We start from the raw sequence: 21,043 nt of genomic DNA, 5'->3' as shown, positions 1-21,043 counted from the left end.
GTTTTTATATTTTCTTTGAAACAATAGGTAATCAAACTACTGTACCGTCCAAGCGTAGGCCAAAAACATTTCTCCGGTGTCGAGCAGAACAGTCTCTGGTTTTTGACAGTCAATTTGGTATTGGCTTGGTTCTTTGATGGATCTCTCAATACCTTCCAGAACTCATTAATCTAATAAATTCACAAAAATTTAGACAATAAAAATCGTGAATATAGTCGATTTCTGATAATTTGTCACTTGCCTCGCTATCCCCTTGTTGAAAACCAAAAACACCTTGTCCATCAGCAGTCCCTGCCCAAAGCCCGGCCCGAGTGCAGCAGGGAAAACTCTAGTACTATAAATAATGTCATCATATTCATTCCCTTGGACCATTGTCATCATATTCATCCCCTTGGACCAGCATGTGCTCGAGCTCCACATTATGTTCTTTCTTCTTTGTAAAGATTTCCATACCTTCAAATTACAAGAGTCGCTCACTTGACATTCCAACAAAATGTAATACATAAACTAAAACTGAGTACGTAAGGGAATAGCAATTGATATTGTTAATGCATGTTGGGCACACGCTTTGAATGTTTGGCGTCATTAGTATCCATTTTTATACCTTGATTTTAGTCTCTTCATCACCTTAATAGCAACAAGTTGAGAAGCCATCCCTGCATCAAGATCGACAAATGCAATCCTATTTCCCTGTATCTTTCTCGGCAACTATAAACCCTCGAGCCCTTAGTCGAAAATGTATGCCTCCGGTCACCTGTTCCATGTTAGCATATCTCATCACGTTTACTCAGGCTGTCAGGCCTGTCATGTCCCAGCTCCCCAATCCTACGAAGTACTCTGCATGGTCTTACTTCTAGCATTAATGAGTAAATTAGGAACAAACGTATGAAGATGATGAATGCTGAGGTCTGGAAGTCTGGAATGTCCATACATAAATGAATCAATGACAGGACAGCAATGAGACGAGGGGAAAATTTATCCAGATTAAAGTGAGTTGTAAGTTTTGGGACATTCACTAAAATAGATCTTATTCATAATGCGTGATACTTTCAAATACAAATTGTGACACAACTCTTCAAAACTTCGAAATACCCCCATAATTTATCAAATGTCATTTCGTTGACATACATACATTATCTTCCTATTTTATTTCTAGTGTATATAAAGAGTTTTTAAACTTCTCTATTTCGCCTTTGTTATGGCCAAGAAAACCTTTAAATGTGTTTTCGTATAGGAATTCTCATCTTGAAATAATTAAAATTTGTGTGCTACCCTTTTGTCTTAAAATATTTATTTTTTTAAAAAAAAAGTTTTAAAAGGTAAAGAAGAGTGGTTAAATTTTTTATTACAAGCAAAGAAGAGAGGTCAAGGTTTCATTATCAAAAGCACGCGCCACGACCTCTTTCAATAACAAAGTAGTAACTTTATCGTTGTCACAAAACTCTAGTACTATAAATAATGTGGTTCTTGTCCATCCAAATAATGTGGAGACAGTGCCCCCACATGTAGCATCGACCTAACCAAATAATGTCATCATATTCATTCCCATCCGCATTTATTGAACATATCTTCAATAATGTTATGCCATGTGTGGGTTATTTAATAACCAGCTTGTTTATCTTTTATGTTGTTTTATTAGAAGGCTATAATATTTTAGACTCACAGCTCTATTTCACATAATAATAATATCATGTTTATGTTAAATTGATTAACATAACCTTGATGTTAAAACCAGAATATATATTTCATACACGAGCACTCTGTTTCAAAAAATTAATACACAAAAAACTCAAACAAAATGAAGCAAAGACAATCAAAAGGGTCACCCAAACAACATACCATCATGACCCATAACACTGTAAATTACAAGTTAAATATCATACAATATAACATAAATAAGGAGAAAGCCAAATAAAATAAAAATATTTGCTTTCTTAGAGGCATGCTTCCGCTCCTTTTTCTTTCTTTTCTTCCTCACCCTTGGGGTGGTACCCTGGAAGCTTCTCCTTGATCTTATCCAAGAAACCCTTCTTTTCCTTGCCCTCGGCCTCCGGTGTGGCGCACTCGACCACCACTTCCTTCGGCTGCGGTGGTGCTGCCGACACTTCCTCGGTTTTCTTGCCTCCGGGTAGCTTCTCCTTGATCTTATCTAAGAACCCTTTCTTCTCATCCAGCTCAGGAGTAGGAATTTCGTCGCACTTCTCAACTGGGACAGATGTTTCTTCTGCTGCTGCTGCTTTCTTGTCTCCGGTTATTTTTTCCTTGATCTTACCTTTTAAACCCTTCTTTTTCTTCTTCTTTTCGCCTCCTTCCTCTACTTCTTCATCGCTAGACTGCAGTTTAACCAAGAAAAAGCAAAATATTAATTACAAGCTCAAGAGGATATTTATCGGCACGCATATTGATTGTGATCAAACACTTACAGAACTGCTGGAGCTGCTGCTTCGGTGTAGCTTTTCAAGCAGGCTTTCGTGCTTCTTTTCCTCCTCCTTGGGCTCTTCCTTTTTCTCTTCACAAACCTCAAATTTGGGATCTTCCTTTTTCTCCTCACAAACCTCAAATTTGGGCTCTTCCTTCTTCTCGTCACAAACCTGAACTTTGTCGTCAAATTCAGATGCAATCGCATTCCTCTTCACACTTGTTCTCATCCTTTTTCTTCCCAAAAGAATCGAACAGCCCACGATCGGTGGCCACGACGGGCTGATCAATTTCCTCAATCTTGACGTGTTGCTCGTCGCTCTTCAGCTCGTGATGTTGGTGATCGGCCATTTTTTAATCTCCTTCTTAACACAACAAGAATATGATATCTAAAAAAGATGCAAAATGAGGATTGAGATCGGTGTTGAATCGCAGTAAAATTGGAAGCTTTAGTGGATAAAGTGCGGAGGATGGCGGGGTTTATATTGGAGAATTATGACGCGGAATTGACGCGATTAAGATTTACTTTATTCATGGGAGGGCCCCAACTAAATTAACGGCCGACGTGTCAATTTACTAATTGTTTTATTTTTTATGTTTAGTAACATTCATATTAATAAATAATTAATTAATTCATGGATTGGACAATTGTGTGTCATTTGAGGTGTATTATTGTATCAGCTTCTAGTTCAAAAAAAGCTACAAATTATTTTTTAAAAATAAAATTGGCAATAAAATGGGGTTGAATAGAGGACTGGATCAGAAAAAGAGGTTGGAGGAGAAAAAAAATTTAAAGAAGACAAAAAGCAAATAATAAGAAAAAAATATTTTTAAATTTTTAATCAAATAAATAAATAAATTGAGCGGCCTCCGTCCAGGTTGGATGCTCCGATTCCCATTCAGAAAAGGCCAGTTGTGAGGACAGTAGTAGATCAATTATGGAAAAGGAGAAAAAAGAGAAATCACCAGCCAATCGCATATAGCCACGTAGACGCGAGGTTTTGCACCTTGCGAGGGTACAATTTGTCGGCTAAATGACACGCCAGAAGTCGACTGGTATTAGGGGCTTAGAAGATTCTCGAGATCTGAAAATAAAAAAAAAGGAAGTTGAAAGCACTGCCACCGCATGTGCGCGTGGTGCAATCTGGGGTCCACATCCACGTGACTTAGTACTATAATTCGTGATATATATTTTGTTGGAGAAACTTTACTTTTAGAAGTGGTGTAGCCTTCCATGCATCTTTCCCAGATAAAAATTTGTACTAGACAATTTTATAAGTCATATTTTACGAGACAAATTTTGTATTTGAGTTATTTATGAAAAATCACAATCTAATTTTAATTTTTTAAATAATTCATAGCATTTATATCTTCAACTTGAAATTATCGACGTCATTTTTTTCAAAATGATTATTCTCAAAATAGTGCATAATCGGCTGATTTTTTTTACAGCACATTAACATTTTTGAAAATCGTATATACTTTAAACTAAAAATTTTAAACGCTATATTGACGCAAGACGCATGCTTCCTGTATTTATCATATAGAATGTCGAAACAAAGTATTACAAAAATGACCCATTTTTACTATATTTTTTCCCATTTTAATTAGATTTTGTATAATGTCCCGTACAATGAATGACATCCAAACCCATCTCACTTTCGGCCCTACAGTTCTGAAAGAGAGCCCAATTCGTATACGTAAATTAAATGTGAAAGCCAATTTGAAAACCATGAAATACAACATCAACAATTCGATAAACTTAAATCTTGTTAACCAAATGCCTAAAATATTTTAAACATCGATATGCAGGCGGCAAATATCGAAAGAATGAATAAAATGGTGAACTAATGGAGAAATATTCTGCAACACATCAAGTTTTAAACAACTCCTTACACATCAATTTAGTGGACTTCCAACCACACAACTCATTTTGAATTTGTGCCAATTCATCACTGTGAAAAAGATGACTCGGGTGGCTCTTCTGTGGGTGCGGGAGCTGTACCAAAGTCAATATTTGGAAAGACTCCTGGAGGTCTCTCTCGAGGTTGGATGGACAGTAACTGTGTTGAATCACCCACAACATCAGCCCATCCATAATGTGGTTCGGCCCTTCGATACAAGTTAAAACACGTCAGTTTATACACGAGAAAGCACAAGAGACATCAAAAGCGAAGAAAATGGAAAGTTAAATATGCTAGGGAACAAGACATACTTGTAGTATGTTTCTTCATCTACAACGATATCCCAGCTTTCTCCAGTTGTACTTTTGCCATACTTGTGCACTTTACTGCAAAAGAAAATATACATTGTCGATTTCTATGATCAGGAGTAAATATTTAACCATGAATGCATCTTTGCTGCTGCATTCGTACTTGACTCTCGTGGTATATGATACGAAGGAGACAAAATGGAGGTTCGATTGGCTACAAACAGATTTGTTGCAAGAAAAAGTTTCATTTGAAACATTTTTAAACAAAGAATTCTAGATAATCATGTAAAGGAAGCTAGTTAACTAGCAGAGAGGATTGGTAGTGTACCACTCACCCGTTCCCAAAGTGCTCTTCTCCCCATGTCCTTGACCACCCTATAATTTGGACATAAATCAATAAAATAAGGAGAAACAGACATCATTACCGAGCAAGTAAGTCCACTTCATCAAAAGCAAATCGGTTGCTGTGTCATAATGAGTCATGATTAGACTAATTCAATCAATGGAACTTTAGGAAAGGATTTGTATAATTAATCAACCATCTGGGATTCAAAAACATGGGTTAGAATTATTAATCCTTTGTCTTATTTTATTGCTAGACATGAAGCACAAGATAACTGTGTTCATTTTTCCACATTGACATAGCATCATGATCCGTGAAACTAGCAAATTGCATTATCTTTAATTACATAAATTTGATAAAAACTAGGGTAAATTAAAGGGACTACACTCCAGCACACAAATGATATCATGCAAATGTTTGTCTAAACTCTATTTTGGCATACATAAAAGAGTGGATGACATACTTTCAGCACTCGGTGATACATGCCATGTCTCCCCTTGACGTGAACCTATGCCAGCAAAAAACTTTTCTTCCCACTTGTCTCCCCATTTGGTTCCGAGTTCAGTCTCTGCCCACTTGTCAGTCCTGGAGATAAGAAAAATGAAACATCACATGATATAGATTAAAATTTTCATGAACACCCACTGACAATTGAAAATAGATAAATAGATACTAAACTGATGAAGCCAGAGAGAGCTTTACTTTCTTCAAAAAATTATTCAGCAATGATATCGTCACATATAATTATGCAACTGTAGAAAGATACCTAGGAAGTTATTAAAAACTTGAATAATCCAAGGCAAAGAGAGGCCTCAGGAAGGACAAAGATAAGGGAGGAGAAATACCATTTCAGGACTGATCCCCTTCCATCATAATGCTCTCCCCACTTCTCCCACCATGATTGTTCATTTAGTCTACCATATTTTTGGGCTCCTTTCTCAGTCGAGCCTTTAGCGTCATATTTTTCCCACCTGTACAGCAGATAAAATAACTAAATTTCATGTAGAACTGATTGTCAAACGCAAATTAGTTAATCATATTAGTAGAACACCATCTAACATCACTCACCAATTTTCATACCACCCAGCGTTTTCTGCCCCTGATTTTGCTTGTTTCTGAGCACTCCGTTCTATCCTAGCTAGATTACTGTGTTTACATAAATTGGTATCTGTGAGGATGATAAAGTACAGAGTCCACAAAATATGTCTTTCTTATATAGTTTTTAGAATACGAGTTCGCCTGGGTCAAATTCAAAGACAAACCTCCATTCATCTTGGTGAAGAACTTCTCGCCATGTTTCCCACCAAGAGTCTCCTTCTCTATTTCTCCCTGATTTCTCAACACCTGTATCAGATCAACTAAAAATAAGCACTTCGAGTTGGCATGAGTTCCAGAGGGAAACAAATCTAACAAAGAATCTCTTTTCAGTGAATTACCAAAACATTCTGAGTCCAGTTCAAAAATTTAATTAGTAAAAGATGAAAAAAGAACCAAGTGCCAGTACCTAGCTCTTTGTATCCAGTCCAATCACTTTTCTCCCACCACTGTCAAGGAGATCAACAAATCCAATTAAATGCATCCACCTGGGATGATACTTAATAAGGTCATAAAAAAGAGGCATATTTGCATGACTATCTTGCACATGGCAATATTAGGAACTGACAGTATTCACGTATCTCTAACTTCAAGAATACAACTCAGAAGTTAACAAATGAAATTCATTCAAAAATCTCAGGGGACATAGGAATGTTGAGTGCTCACATCAAGAAAAGTTCTGAGAGCGCTTAATAATTTAGCAGTTGTTGTGTTCGCCCATCAGGAAAAAAAGGGCTACCTGGGTTTGGTGATTGAGTAGTTAATAAGCTTATACTATTCTATCATATAACTCAAATTTCTATTGTTTTCCTGGACAATATTCGACATCGTAGTTCTAACTACTCCCAAATCCAGTTAACATGAATGCTAATAGCAAATACTGTTGAAAAACATTATACTAACGACAAATTGTGAAGATAAGCTGAACGATTGTGATTATAATAAGCTCAAAAGTAATCATTGATTGGTATGTAGCAAGCTCCAGTTGTGCTCTTGACCTTTCTTCTGTAAATAAGATGCTCGTATAATGCATTACCTTGATTTAATTGATCATTCTGAATCCTGAAAAGTTTAGCTTAGAATGTTATGGTATCAGCAGCACAAACTTGATGTGTTTTGGAAAAGATTTTCAATTTCATTGTCTAATGGGCCAATTGCATTATAACGCTGTAAAGAATTTTTCACGAGACAATGAGCATATGTTCTCCAATAAAAGCTACAAATCTTTCACGCTGGGCAGACGGCCAATTTTGTGAGTAATATAGGGTTCGAAAGAATGATAACAGTCGATACACTCTCCAGATCATTAACTCACACGAAAGTTAATATAACTAAGTGAAATGCAAACTGGTGGCATCTCAAAGAGAAAATGCAAGCAAAAATTTTGTAGTGAACACAAGAAAAATGTAAATAACTGCAATGTAAAATAGTTTTGTTTTGATTAGAAAATATAAAACAAAATCTTTAGAGAAACAAGGATTACAGTGGAGCCTTGTTACATGGTTTAATTGACACTGAACAATCACATAAGCAAATAGTTTCGCATGTTCAATGCATTAAATTAACTTTACAGCATTCATATACCGTTTCTTTCCATTCTGAGGTGCCATCATGGCTTTGACCTCCCATTCGTGTCCATCTACATCTGTAACCATTATCTCCAAGATCTTCTCCACTTTCACGGAACCAAGTACTACCATCTTCATTGGTTCCGGATTCATTGACATTTTCATTTAACAAACTGATTCCCCAGTCTTTCTCGTTTGCAATTCCAGTATCTACAGCAGACAGAGTATTACTTACGACAAATTAAACCGATTCATAAAGAATCGAATACTCTGGTCAAATACACATTCACACTTAATTGATCGAGATTCTTTGACACTTCTGATATAACAGAGTAGTTAGCTAGAAAAGCACAAATGTATTACCTCGTTTGGGTGGAGAATCTCGGGACTGAGGACCTGAATTTCTTGGCGTGCATCGGGAGAAGAACTTTTCTTGTTTTGAAACAAGCCAAGATCTACAGCATACAAAATTGATAACTTGTAAACTTCAAATAATCAGATACATGTATCCTTCATCGCGTAATTGGAAGTGAAGGATGTTTATTTTAACCAACAACTTCGATACTTCTTTCTATAAAGCTGGTGACAAATTGAGCCTACATTCAAAATCTTATAATCGGCAACATTTTATAATTCCTCACACACCACTAATTATTCACAAATCTGCCCATTTGCAACTAAAATAGAGTCTCCCCTACCATGTCCCAACTTCTGCCTCAGTAAAGCTCGGTGTTTAACAGAAAGATAAGACTGATTTGATGCAGAAACCACTTCAATCATATGATTCTCTAAACATTCAAATCTTAAATGTGATAGATACACACCAATGATAACATAGTTATTCTCATCTCTGCTAATATTTAAAACAATCATCATGATCAAACAAACGTGTGTAATTTTGCTAAAATTTGCTATAATTAGTATACCGCTTAGAAGAGAAAAGCAGATATATCATTTTCTTCTAGCAATGGAATATACTAAATAATCACACCAGTTAGGCATCTGTTACGCATCCTACATTTCCAGAAATTTTAAATGTAAGCCTATTTTATTCTAAGACATTCACTCGTAACTCTTGGCTGAAAGAACATACCAAAGGAATCCATCTTACAAAGTTTTTCGACTTTTTCATAGTAGGAAAAATGAAAAAAATTGCTTGTCTATGTACAATTCATAAAGGGCAGTTCCTGGGTTAATCTCGTTTGCCTAAAAATCAAGCTATATCCCAACAAACAAGTCACATCAAAGCAAATGGTAAACTGTCAGAATTAAACCAAAATAAAAATCACAATCAAAATCAAAATCAAAATATTAAGCAGCCTTGTAGGCCCAATAAGCCAAAACAAGTGAGAGTCACTCCTCCATGCATAAAGAGAGAGGGAACCTATTCTTGTCATTTGGGCACTGAAAAAAGAAAAGCTGAGTAAAAAAAGTGAAATGAACCGAGGCTTACTTAGAAGAAGCAAAGGGCATGGCTGGGGCCCGACCCCGATGATTCGAGCTCTTATTTGGGTCAAACCGGCGGTCCTCAAACTTCTCTACACTCTTACCGGACCCACTAACCCTCCGAATCTCCGAACAGCAGCACTTGACAAATTCCTCCACCAGAGGCCTCCTCTTCTTCCCCCGCACCTCCATAATCACTCCATTCTTACCATTGATGAATGCCACGTCAGCTCTCCTCAATAACCTCACGTTTATCGGCGTCGCAAACCCCCTCGCAGCCGCCATGCCCGCCTTCAAAATTTTACATCAATGCCGTTAAGCAGCAACAGAAGCGGGCGATAATGTATAGCAACAAATCAAAAGAAATGGATCAATCCTCGTCGCTTCCGAAAACAAAAAATGGGTATATCAATTTTCAAATGTAGTTTGTTTAACCTAGAAACACACACTACTGTTTGGGATTGGGTTTTGTGGAAAGAGAGAGAAGCGGGGAAATGCAGGCATTGGTGGAGAGAGAACCGGATAGAATCGGAGTGCTGCGCGGTATACTTTATAGATTTCAACAGCAACGGAAGTGAAGTGAATTGGCGTAGGGTTAAATCGGACAATAGTGGTGTTAGATCCGGCCAAGAGCGAGGGCTGCGAATCCATATCCCACCTGTCATCTTTTCACTCGTTATTAGGCTGACAGTAAGATTTATTTTATCATATCCATATCAAATCAAAATTTAAAATTCATAATTTTTATAAATCACTCCACCCAAACAATTTAAGGATATAAATAAATCAAATTTTTCGTGAGCTATTCGAAGTTCGATTCGATAAAAGCTCATTTGAGCTCGTTTAATGAGGCTCGTTAAGATAAACGAACCAATTTCAAGCACTACAATATTCGATTTGTTAGCTTGTGAACATGTTCGTTAGTAAATTAATAAGTAATATCTTAAATGAAAAATAATAATTTTGATATTTAATTTATTGATTTAACACATTAATTGTGAAATATATAGAAAAATCTATTAAATTTATTTATTATAATAAATTGACAAATTTTAATAAGAATATTATATTTTTTTCTAAATGTGCAATTTATTTTTTAATGAATTTAATGAATATTTAAATGTACAATTCATATTTATTGAACTCGTTTAGGTTCGATAAAAGCTTGAATAAGCTCGTGAGCCATGAATATATTCGTTAAATAAAGCTCGAGCTCGGCTCGATTATAAACAAGCCAAGCTCAAACATTTAAGAGTTCGGCTCGGCTCGACCGATCGATTACATCCGTACCAATCATACTCATAAATTTAATGGTATTTTTGATGGAATGGATTCCATGAAATTTGGTTGGATTTAAAATTTAAACTTATTTTAAATGTTTGGTATAATAAAATATTAAAACGAGATTGAATTTAATGACTAAATGAAATCTTAACAAAATTGAAAGGATTTTATGAGATTTTGATTATAAGAACAAATTAACTTATTTTTCTTTTCAAAACTAATTAAAATATCATTTTCTCACAAATTAATACATTTAATTCACACATACTTTTTCGTATAATTGAAAAATTATTTTGAAATAAATTAGAAATAGTTATATATTTTAAAAATTAATAAATTCTTTTTTTTTAATGATCATCCATTATTTTTGTATACTAAAAACTTAATTTATCGTGATTTGATGACTTTATTTTAATTTTCTTTCTATGATTTTTTCATTATTAAAAAATTTATTTAATTAAAAACTTATATTTTTTATATTTATAAATCAAATTTTTTATATAATGTATAAACAATATATAAGTACTAAATACTATTAATAAAAAGAGATTTAAAAAACAATAAAGTAAAATAAAAACTTTAAATATGAAATAATTTTAATTTTAACTATCAAATCTAATTCTTTAAAGAAAAAAATTAGTCAAACACTACAACAAAATTCTAAATCCATGAATTTTAAATCCAAATCTAATTTCAAATCAAAATCCAATTCCAACTTCAATCTCCTTTTTAATTCTTCAGCCAAATCGACTCAAAGCTGGTTGCGTATTTAATTATCATGTAGCTTGCAATTTCTTTTAATGTACTCTCGAAACCCTGATACATCTAAACGAGAATCATTGTCATATTTATCTCACCAATTACCTATTGCATGTCTTCCATCAGCAACAATCATGTTGTGCAACATTATGCACGTAAGTATGATGTCCTTTGAATTACTCTTGTACCACAAAATCATGTCATATCTACAACTTTGCAACGCAAAGTTGCTTCAAGCATAATTGTTGGGACTCCATGATAGCCTCCATAAATTGACTTTTCCAAATGATGGGGTAAATTTTTCATTCTCAAACATCTAACCAAGTTTATCCAATTAGCAGCCCACCCCGCCAAATTTGGCTTGTTGCAGGTTGCTGGCCAACGAGCTCCAATCAATCAAATATAACTTGAAATTGGCGAGGTTAGGTTGCCTTGGTTATATCCTAACCACCCCGCTGACCCGTTTTGACAACTCTGTAGATACTCATCGTAATAGTCGACGTGTGCTCCATGTTCCAATTAACGTATAAAAGCGTGTATTTTGAAGTAGCAACAAAACCATTTTTTCCCGTTTCATCGACCTGTGAAAATATTTGGAATAATTTGCAAGGCTTCAACCAATAAACTTTTTTTTCCCGTTTCATCGACCCCTCTACTGAAAATATTCGGAATGATTTGCACGGCTTCAACCAGCCTTGTTAAATTATTGAATTTATATAAATTGACAGAATGAAGAGATACTAAAAAGTAAATGAATATGAAGGTCAAATCGTTCCAATTTTTTTAATAATGACTAAACGCATATACATAAACTCATTGCTTTGCACATAATCTTATAAATGAAAATATAATCCAAAATTAGTTCAACTAAATAGCCCAAAAAATTATTATAAATTTGTATACAATAATTTAATGGATTTTTTTAAGAGCGATACAAAAATTGCAGAGTTTAAAGAAATCAAAATGTAGCACCAAGTGTAGTATAATTCACAGAAGAATTATGGATAATTAATTTCCACTTGCTAAATCTAATACATGTATCACCAAGTGTAATTTAGTTTGTAGGAGAGGATTTGGAACAGATTTCGATTTGTATAGCTTAGCTTTGTACTGCAAGTGGTAACTTCTACTATCGTGTTTCGGGTCTTGCGTTTGACCAATATACAAAATATAAACCAGACAAACTAAAAAATATTGGAAGTGAAATCTCACTTTTTGGTTAAAATTAAATGCTACCCACCGGGTACGTGAATCTTGGACATCTCAGGAGCCAATCATATCCACGTCTACTATAGATCTAATACAAATTTGACATTAAATTCCACCCACGAAAAAAATACCCTTTTCACGCAAGCTTAACAAAATCATCTCCAAGTAACCAGATCAACCTCAGCCACAAAATATTTCTTAGCGGGCTAGCGGGAGGCAAGTGGGCCTTCGACAAAACGAGGCTTTTAGAATCAGATTTCTAGTCACTCATTTGAGATAATGATGTGGAGATCCTTGTACTTCCATGCATTTACTTGAGTTCCACGTGTCAGAACCAAGAGAAATTATGACATGGCAGGAGACGTGGATAAGATAAAAAATTATGAATACTTACATTCTCGAGGCGGAGTTCTTGGTGGAAAAGAGTGACACATGCCCAGCAAACGAGAATGACTCGTCTGCGTTTGGGATTAGGATAAGCGTTACGCTACTATATGTTTTTGCAACTCGTCCAATCCATTTGGAGTAACAAAGTTTCCATGATGCCGACGCTTTTTCTTGGTTTTCCTGATGTGTTTTTACTGTGCTGCCACCACAATTCTTTCGTGTGTTGAATTATCATAATCATGAAAATTATATAAGTTGCTCCTTGGAGTATCGTACTTAAAAATGTAAATTATTTTTAAAAAACACTTCTCTAGCCTTCAAATTACGGAAGAATTTTGAATTTAAAATGCTGTCTCGAAGACTTATAACAGAGCATCTCCGGAATTGTCACAAAGAACAAACAAGAAAGATCGGCCACTTTTGCAAGATATCATGAGCTTTACAACCCAAACAAGACAAATATTGTTAGTCCATAAATTCAATGGATGTAATAAATTGCTCCCCACTTCAATAAAAATTCAAAACAACTTATCCAAACCACACATCATATGTAATGGAAACACTACACTGAAAAATCATGTAACGAAAGGATAAGGAAAGAAAAATCACCATACCATTGACAGATTGGAGCAATGCAACACATTTCATAGTGTCGGCAATAATAGCAGACCTTCGCAAGAATGACAATAACCTCAGTAAGATTAGACCTAACAAATACATATCTGATGTTGAAAAAAAAATTAAGGGTGACAATATGAAAATGAGAAACTGGATTACATATGTCGCACCCACTATGTTGTTCAGTTCATTTTTCAGGAAGATGGGGTTTAATTGATTCCACGACCACCTGCAAAAAGATAACAAAATTGCGGTACCTAACATTCACGAAGAAATAGTAGTAATGTAGATATAGTGATGCCTCGAATAATGGAAAAACTTAAGTATATAACATAAATCTGAAATTTGGACAGGTATCTAGGAATTAGCAATCTTACCCTCCCATCATAAGAAAGAGACGCAAATATCCAAGGCTCTCGAGAACTCCAAGCAAGACCTGCATTAAAATGAACAGTTGATTAGAATCAGAAGTAAAGCCAAAAGCAAATCAAGTTTGCAGAATTACCATAGACACTGTCTTCATAATCACTGTATGAATTTAGCAATGGATCTGTACTCCGGGTTGGGGAGCCAACAAAGCTGACATAAAATTACATTATCTATGAGCAACACTAAGAAGCGATGTCATGGAAACAAATCCTTGTAATTAAATGGATCATAGACCTATCTGAGGTCAACTCATCACTGCTGGGAAGAGAGGTAAACCACAAATTGACAGCCGAGTCTGTTCCAGCACTCTACAAAAGCCTTTGCATCATCAGTAAAACATCAGTATTTATATATATAAAAAAGTTTGCATCTGATCTGGAGCCCGATTTCATGTGAAAAAATGAATCGACTTAATCGCATGGCACAATATGCCGATGACAACTTCGTCAAATCTATTTTTGATCATTAAACTGTCTGATTATTTCTGATACTATAGGGAGGGTTTGAGAAAATATCTTTACAGGGGTAACGACTTCAGGAGTGTAAAACATTCTGCATGAATAAAGGGAATGGGGACAGATAAGGAGCAAGGAGGTACCAGAATTAGGCCTTGATACTCGGGATTGCATTTTACTGTCCAGGTCCTGTAAAAAAAAAATCATCATCATCATCATCATTATGGGAAAATTACAAATGATTAAAAGATCTTATTCAAAGGTCAATAGTACCGATATACAACTAGCAAACAAATGCGAAAAATGAAGTAAAACATATAAAGTACAGAAAACTAAAAATAATTAAAATAAACAGAAGTAAAGGATTCCAAAGAAAAAACTATCACATGAATGTGAAAAATATAAGCTACGACAACACTCAATGCTGCAAAAATGTTACCAGTGTGAATGTCCAGGGAGCTCTGAAACTGGGAATTTCAACTTTCTGAGGTCCCAAGTATGTATGCCAGACTCATCTTCTGCCGTTACCTGTGAAAATTAAAAGGGACTTGATGGGGTAAGAGAAGGAAAAAAATTTGGTTCATGTTGTTCCACTTGCGATATTGCAACACTTAAGAAAGTCTAGAGTGGGACTGCTGCATTCATCACCAAACATTGATATTTCTACAAGAATCAAACTATAATTTCTAGGCGTGGGTCAAAAAATGGAATCCATAAAACTATGATGGGAAGTGTGCTCTGAAAGAGAAAAAAAACGTGATCATCCCACACAAGACTGATTCGTCAAACAACTACAACAGCAACGAGTTTCGCTATTGCAAGGTAGGTCAAGTTCAGCTGAGTCAAAAAGTCGTCTGTTCCCTTTGTCCCGTGAAAAATAAGATCATCTGATGTAAATATCAAGTAAAATTTGATTTAGAAAATTCTCACAGCTGAAATGGCCAAGTGAGATTTGAAGAAAAAGATGAGCAGTGGCAGTTTAATGTCATGTCAAGAACATATTAGACATCAGTTCACTATCCCTAAGAACCAACTTGAGACTTGGACAACCTATGGGTTGTAAATGAATTCCTGAAGTTTTCTCGGTACTTACAAGCATGCACCTCTTTTTCATGTTGTATTCTACATTACGGACATGAGAATGTTCAATGGAATCAGTTTTCCTGCATGCACAAGAACCATATATAAAGGCCACAATCAAAATGTTTGTTTTCAAAATAAGTTTCAAGAAACAAAAAAGTAACAAATTTGCTAATCAAATATTAGTGGTAGCTGCAGGACTGAAATTTTACTTCTATCATTCACGGTAAACTGAATCAGCAGGAAGTGATGAAGTAGCATTCCCATTGCAAATGAGAAAACCACAGGAAAGGTAAGGACAAAAAAGAGGGGCTGTACTATGCATTACAGCACTGAAATAAAACCTAACTGTTAACTACACGGATAAAAGAATCATGAAACCAAATTAATGATCAAACAACCCATACACTGAATAACTTGAATATTAAGCTCAAATACATTCCTAACAATTTGTTTCTTAGAAATATGCAAAAACGTGGAATCGAAGTTAACATACTTCATCGTCCTCAAATCCCACAGTTGTACTGACGATTCACTGGCCAATGAAACAAAATTGAAGTCATGAGGATCCCATGCACCACCAGATATAGAATGAAGCATGCCCGCAGATTCTTGTGATTGTACCTAGATTACACAGTAGACATTGAATAAGAATCATCCAAATCATAGTGAGGGCATTAAGTGGTTCATGATCCTCACTTCTGCAACAAAATGCATGTCGAAACACATCATGATGCAACAAGGAAAAACTAGATGTCAGATAAAGAACTTATGCCAACTTGTGACTAAATTTCTGAACAAATCAAGATGGAGAGCAAGCATTGCAAAACAGTATATTAAATAAAAAAACTCAAAGACCAAAGATATGCTCATAAAATCAAGTCTGTAGGATATTATTCATATAAAAAGTTTTGAACATGTTTTGCCATGGCATTCAAAACCACTATTTATCCACAAGCACAACAAACCTGAAGGTATCAATTGTACAAATGACAAAAAGCACAACTCTAAAAAGGAAAAACAAATAACCAGCTTTGACAAGTAAGAAAACGAAACTAAAGCCATTATTATATTTGGACTAATAAGCACATGACATGACACACTGAGAGGAGACAATTCGAATAAATTAATAATTTCTTCACTTTCTTTTGTTGACTACATAAAACTAAGGAATCTTCTTCAAAAAATAAAACTAAGGAATCACCAACAAAATTGATTTCACATGGGTCCTCAGGAAATGCCCGTACAATTGGGTCTAGAACCATAATTACATTGATTGGCTCTATGGCACTAATGCATTTTCAAAATGTGAAACTTTCTAAAGCGAACTTAGATCATGTTGCTTGAGAAACAGTTAAATCACTTCCGGTAGTATTTCAGCCCATTGACATTTTTCTAATCCTTTCAAAGAGGTAATTTTTCCCTTAGCAGCTTCAACTTTCCTTGGGAATATGTGAGCTGGGGCCATATATATACTGCGATAGTTGAAAATATGATTTTCCGACAACCTAAAAGAACCACAATAAAGTCAACCATTCTTCAAAAGTATGGATAGTGAAGTAAAAGCATAATTGACTAAAAAACAGTATAATAATAAAATCTAAAGCATCTCTATCAATAGTATTGATGAGTCATGCATACCAGAGCAGTCTTCTTCGAAGTATCTAAGCTCCACAAGAAGAGATTCTGCTCATCAATACTAACCAACTTGTCATGCTTTCCAGTGGGCCACCAAAGAACGCTGCAAATAGCAGCAATACATATATCAAGTAGAATTGAATTGATTAGACAGAAGAATTCCAGCGAACTAAGGGATCCATCTTGTCCAAATTACAGCATGATTACAAAGAGCGCCAAAGTGGAACAGCTTAGCTTCATAATTCAGAAAGTCCCAAGGAACCTTCTTTCGTATAAGTGCCAAAATCTAGTGATTTCACAATCTATTAGTGTACCCAATGTTCAAAAAGAAAGACATTCTCCTTTATTGTTCTTCCATTCAACCATGGGACATAGTGATCAATTCAAGATTGTTAATTGCAAGATCTGTGTCCTGTGATCCGAAATTAATAGGTCATATAGAAACAGACATTGCAATCAGGATTCTCTACCAAATCACGAAACTTAATCTAAATTGTATCAAATGATGATGCCATATGTGGTCGATAAAGAATCTAAAACTCATCTATTTTCATGAGCTCCCCAAATTGAGCTATCACGAACCTAAAGTATTTTTTTCCAAAAGGCATATTTTACACTACCCGAAGAAATTGAAAAACAGGTATTACCATTAGGAAGCTTCCAAAATTTGAAAACTAATTTAGCAGCAATTCGTGGGAAATATAATATTTCAACTTTCTTTAGACAAGTAACTGCATTTTATGCTGGCAATTCAAGTGCTCAGCACAAACTTTCAACAAGAGTGTCATATTCACATTATATAGAGGACAAGACATAAAAAATTAGGCAAAAGGTTAATAGTCGTTACAAATCCTGGACCAGATCAATTCTACTGATGATCCACAAAAATCTCACCTTTTAATTTTGCAAGTATGTGAATCCAGAGAAGCAATGCGTTCCAATTGGGGGGAACTCAGCTGGCCATATAACTCGGGGATTTGCCAGACCACTGCCTCATACGTTTCCCCTTACAGACACAAAACAAACAGCAAGACCTCATTATTCGTTAACATGCAGCTAAGATAGTAATCCAGATTAAACTACATGAAACAGTCTTGTGCTTCTTCTTGAAAGTGAGTTCGGCTGTTAGAGAATCTATGTTCAAGAAACTGTGGTGATCATGTGATACAATTAGTCAGGGTGACTTTCTCCTGCCTATGAGCTGAAAGTTCATACAAAAAAAGGCAATGATAACACATAAACAAGAGCAAATGAATCAGATGGAGATGAACAGCACAACATTAGGAGTTGTCATTGAACCTGTTTTTATTACTAAACGAAACCAATTTCAACATGAAAGAAAAAACTTATCAAACTCAAGTAGCTAGCTAATTACATCAACGTTCTATCATTTCTTAGCTTCTCGAGTCGAGTGTTTCAAATTAAGAACCCAAATGTAGTTAAGACTAGGCTAAATCAACAATTCACACGAGAACAAACCCTCGCAGATTGCATATGTTAAAGAAGATTCTTAATTGTCAGTCATTCAAGAAAAAATTCTAATAATTGCATAAGCCAGGATAATAAATAATCTAAAATTGAGTGTAATAATTTACCAGAAGAGAAAACAGTAGAAAATATGCGTTGATCGAAAGGGCAGGATGCAAGATCCCATATCTCATTCGGATGCGAAAACAAACCCTCGCAGATCAATTCTGTGCCACCTGAAGAAAGCCTTATCAAATGTACCTGAAAATCCACACCAAACTTTGATCAACATCTACCGAAATCCAAACTAAACGATATTAACTGAGCTCGAGCAAAGATCAACACATACTTCGTTTCTTCTTTAAGGCTAAGAGTTCCTGTTAAGAAACTGGTGTGATCTATATCTGCTTTCACATCGGAAATGCACCTCGCCTAGAGCAATCAAAATTCCATCCAAGTTTCAAATCTTTTTCACTAAGTTATGTTTATAGTAGATTCGGGAGATTCAGAATTGACCTGATATTTGAGTCCATATCCAACGCCGGTTGATACTCCTTGCATCGAACTGAACTGAAACTCAACGATTTAGGAAAACCCACCCAAAAACCGATGAACTATGTATAGGCTACATCTGCAGCTAGCGAAACATTGGATTGTGGGCCGACAACTTTCAAAATTGAAGCCCAACAGGATAAATTTATGTCAAAATTTTTAACATCTTTTGTTTCATTTCCAGTAGCTCACATCACCCACGCCAACAAAAGAGCACCTGCCTACTCAGGGTTAATTTTATTTTAGTATAGGTTTAGTGTATAAACATATTGTCATTTGGTGTCCAAAAAGTATAATATCATTTGGGTGTTGTTATTGGAGTCAGCAATTTTTATTTGTGTACAAATTACACTTTGACCGATCAGATTAATCTCCATACATACTTGTTAGAGCGACCCCGTTAATATGTTATCATCTCTGGAATCCAAAGGACCATTAACATCCATACATCAACATATTTCAATTAGTAGAATAATACGTTCAGGAAGGTTTGAAATTTGTTTTTTTTTAAAAAAATAAAATAGAAATAAGCAAGGTAATTTACATAATCCCCAAAGCCATCCATTTCCCTACCATTCCTCAAAGTTTATAATACAACAATTATTAACAAAATGTTGAACGAAAAAAAAAATCAGCACTGACATACAGTTGTCGAATTGATGATAAATAAATTTCCTCAAATTTGTTGCCAAGTTACTTGACAAAGTAATGTCTACGTGTTTGTATACCCACTCCGGCTTTAAGGAAAAATTGTCTGCTGCCCAAGCAGCGCGTATATTATTTTCAATCAGAAGATAATCAGAAGATTGATTGAACAGGAAAGGTTATGTACACCGATGAAACGCAAGTTTCAGCATTCAATCAGAAAGCAACTCCTCTAACTCAGGCTCTTCAGGTGCTGTGTCATAGTCTGAGGAAGTTTCATTGTGCGGAGACTTGCCCAGCTCTCAACTGATCATCTTCGTCTTCAGGATCAGACCATTCTAGTTCATCATTAGGGTTTTTATCTTAATTCAACTGCTACGTCTGTGTCTTTCTCATGTTTTAGGATTGGATACGTGATCTTTTTGGCCTCAGAGTCTTGATCACAAATGCAGGAAGATGGGTTTTCATGAAAAAAGCCCCTCCCGGGCCTCACCTTTGGCTCTCCCATGAGACCCCTCTGATACGAACGAACTTTTGAGGCAAATTCTTCCCAGGTCATGTTATTTCGGTTCAAGAACAGTCTGTACAGCTTCTCAGCATTTGGACGAATTGTCGGTTTGTGTCCAAAATATCTCCTGAATGCGAGAGCCATAAATGCATTAGAATTTGGCAATGGAACAATTAAAAGTTTCAGAAAATATAGTAACAAAAACACAGAGGGAAAGGAAAGTAAACCTTCGCCCTGCTAAAATTTTGGCCATGTTTCCGTTGTTATTTGTAACAAACACATCACTTTCATGATCTCAAAATTTTAACATAGGTAATTTAAGGTCTTGCAACATATCAAATATATAATATTCCGCAATAAAAATATGGTGTAAACAATTAAAAATAGTATGACTTGCGATATATAATTTAAAAATGATATTTGATATATTGCACACCCATCGTGCGTACTTATGTAAATATCGATAACGTGACATTCCTCCAAACATGCTTCCTCCACCCAAAATCAACATCATACAACCCTAATTTGCACCAACTTGTAAACCCATCATAATCATCATCTCTTGACCCAAATTCCTCAATCTCTTTAAAATACTTGTGCATTGTGATAAACCCATCTTTCACCTCGTGTTTTCTTGACGTAATCTCCATCTATCTTTGATATAGATTCCTTAATTTACACCATCCACCAGGCAAGAGAATCCAAGATTTTGATCATTATGATCAGATGCACGTAATTTTGCACCTGCCATCCAGATTAAGTTCCCTAAAGAATTTTCAGACAAATTTGGAGAAGCCCTTTTGCGAAGGTTCACTACATGTGTTAGGAGAGAAGGTTTCTTGGTACCAAATTAATCTCAATCTTCAGAAGCCGCCATTGCGTACTTCCAAATGAAACCTGAAACTGCCTCCATGCATGCTAGTGGCGCAT

General features: G+C 35.3%; 2 protein-coding genes and 1 pseudogene across 2 annotated transcripts; all 3 read right to left on the bottom strand.

Moving 5' to 3' along the window:
* Positions 1-1,723: 1,723 nt before the first annotated feature.
* LOC142545915 (uncharacterized) lies at positions 1,724-2,890 on the bottom strand (annotated as a pseudogene).
* Positions 2,891-4,255: 1,365 nt separating this feature from the next.
* Positions 4,256-9,726, bottom strand: LOC142545914 (protein EARLY STARVATION 1, chloroplastic-like). Its single transcript, XM_075653353.1, has 11 exons — positions 9,090-9,726; positions 8,000-8,091; positions 7,653-7,846; positions 6,478-6,517; positions 6,236-6,317; positions 6,042-6,119; positions 5,819-5,944; positions 5,437-5,558; positions 4,966-5,005; positions 4,634-4,708; positions 4,256-4,530 (listed from the first exon to the last, which is right to left on the bottom strand). The coding sequence occupies exons 1-11, from the start codon at positions 9,365-9,367 to the stop codon at positions 4,371-4,373; spliced, it is 1,287 nt and encodes a 428-aa protein (XP_075509468.1). The 5' UTR covers positions 9,368-9,726; the 3' UTR covers positions 4,256-4,370.
* Positions 9,727-13,021: 3,295 nt separating this feature from the next.
* LOC142545913 (WD repeat-containing protein DWA2-like) lies at positions 13,022-19,156 on the bottom strand. Its single transcript, XM_075653352.1, has 13 exons — positions 18,925-19,156; positions 18,754-18,840; positions 18,537-18,669; positions 17,836-17,947; positions 16,945-17,044; positions 15,800-15,927; positions 15,317-15,386; positions 14,663-14,751; positions 14,367-14,412; positions 14,003-14,076; positions 13,845-13,918; positions 13,717-13,775; positions 13,022-13,568 (listed from the first exon to the last, which is right to left on the bottom strand). Exons 1-13 carry the CDS (start codon positions 18,967-18,969, stop codon positions 13,527-13,529), a joined length of 1,059 nt encoding a protein of 352 aa, XP_075509467.1. The 5' UTR covers positions 18,970-19,156; the 3' UTR covers positions 13,022-13,526.
* Between the last annotated feature and the right edge of the window lie 1,887 nt (positions 19,157-21,043).

This window comes from Primulina tabacum, chromosome 5 (assembly GCF_025594145.1).
Source record: "Primulina tabacum isolate GXHZ01 chromosome 5, ASM2559414v2, whole genome shotgun sequence".
Classification (NCBI taxonomy): Eukaryota; Viridiplantae; Streptophyta; class Magnoliopsida; order Lamiales; family Gesneriaceae; genus Primulina; species Primulina tabacum.
Note: the sequence above shows the minus strand (reverse complement) of the source record. Positions and strands in the feature narration are given on the sequence as shown.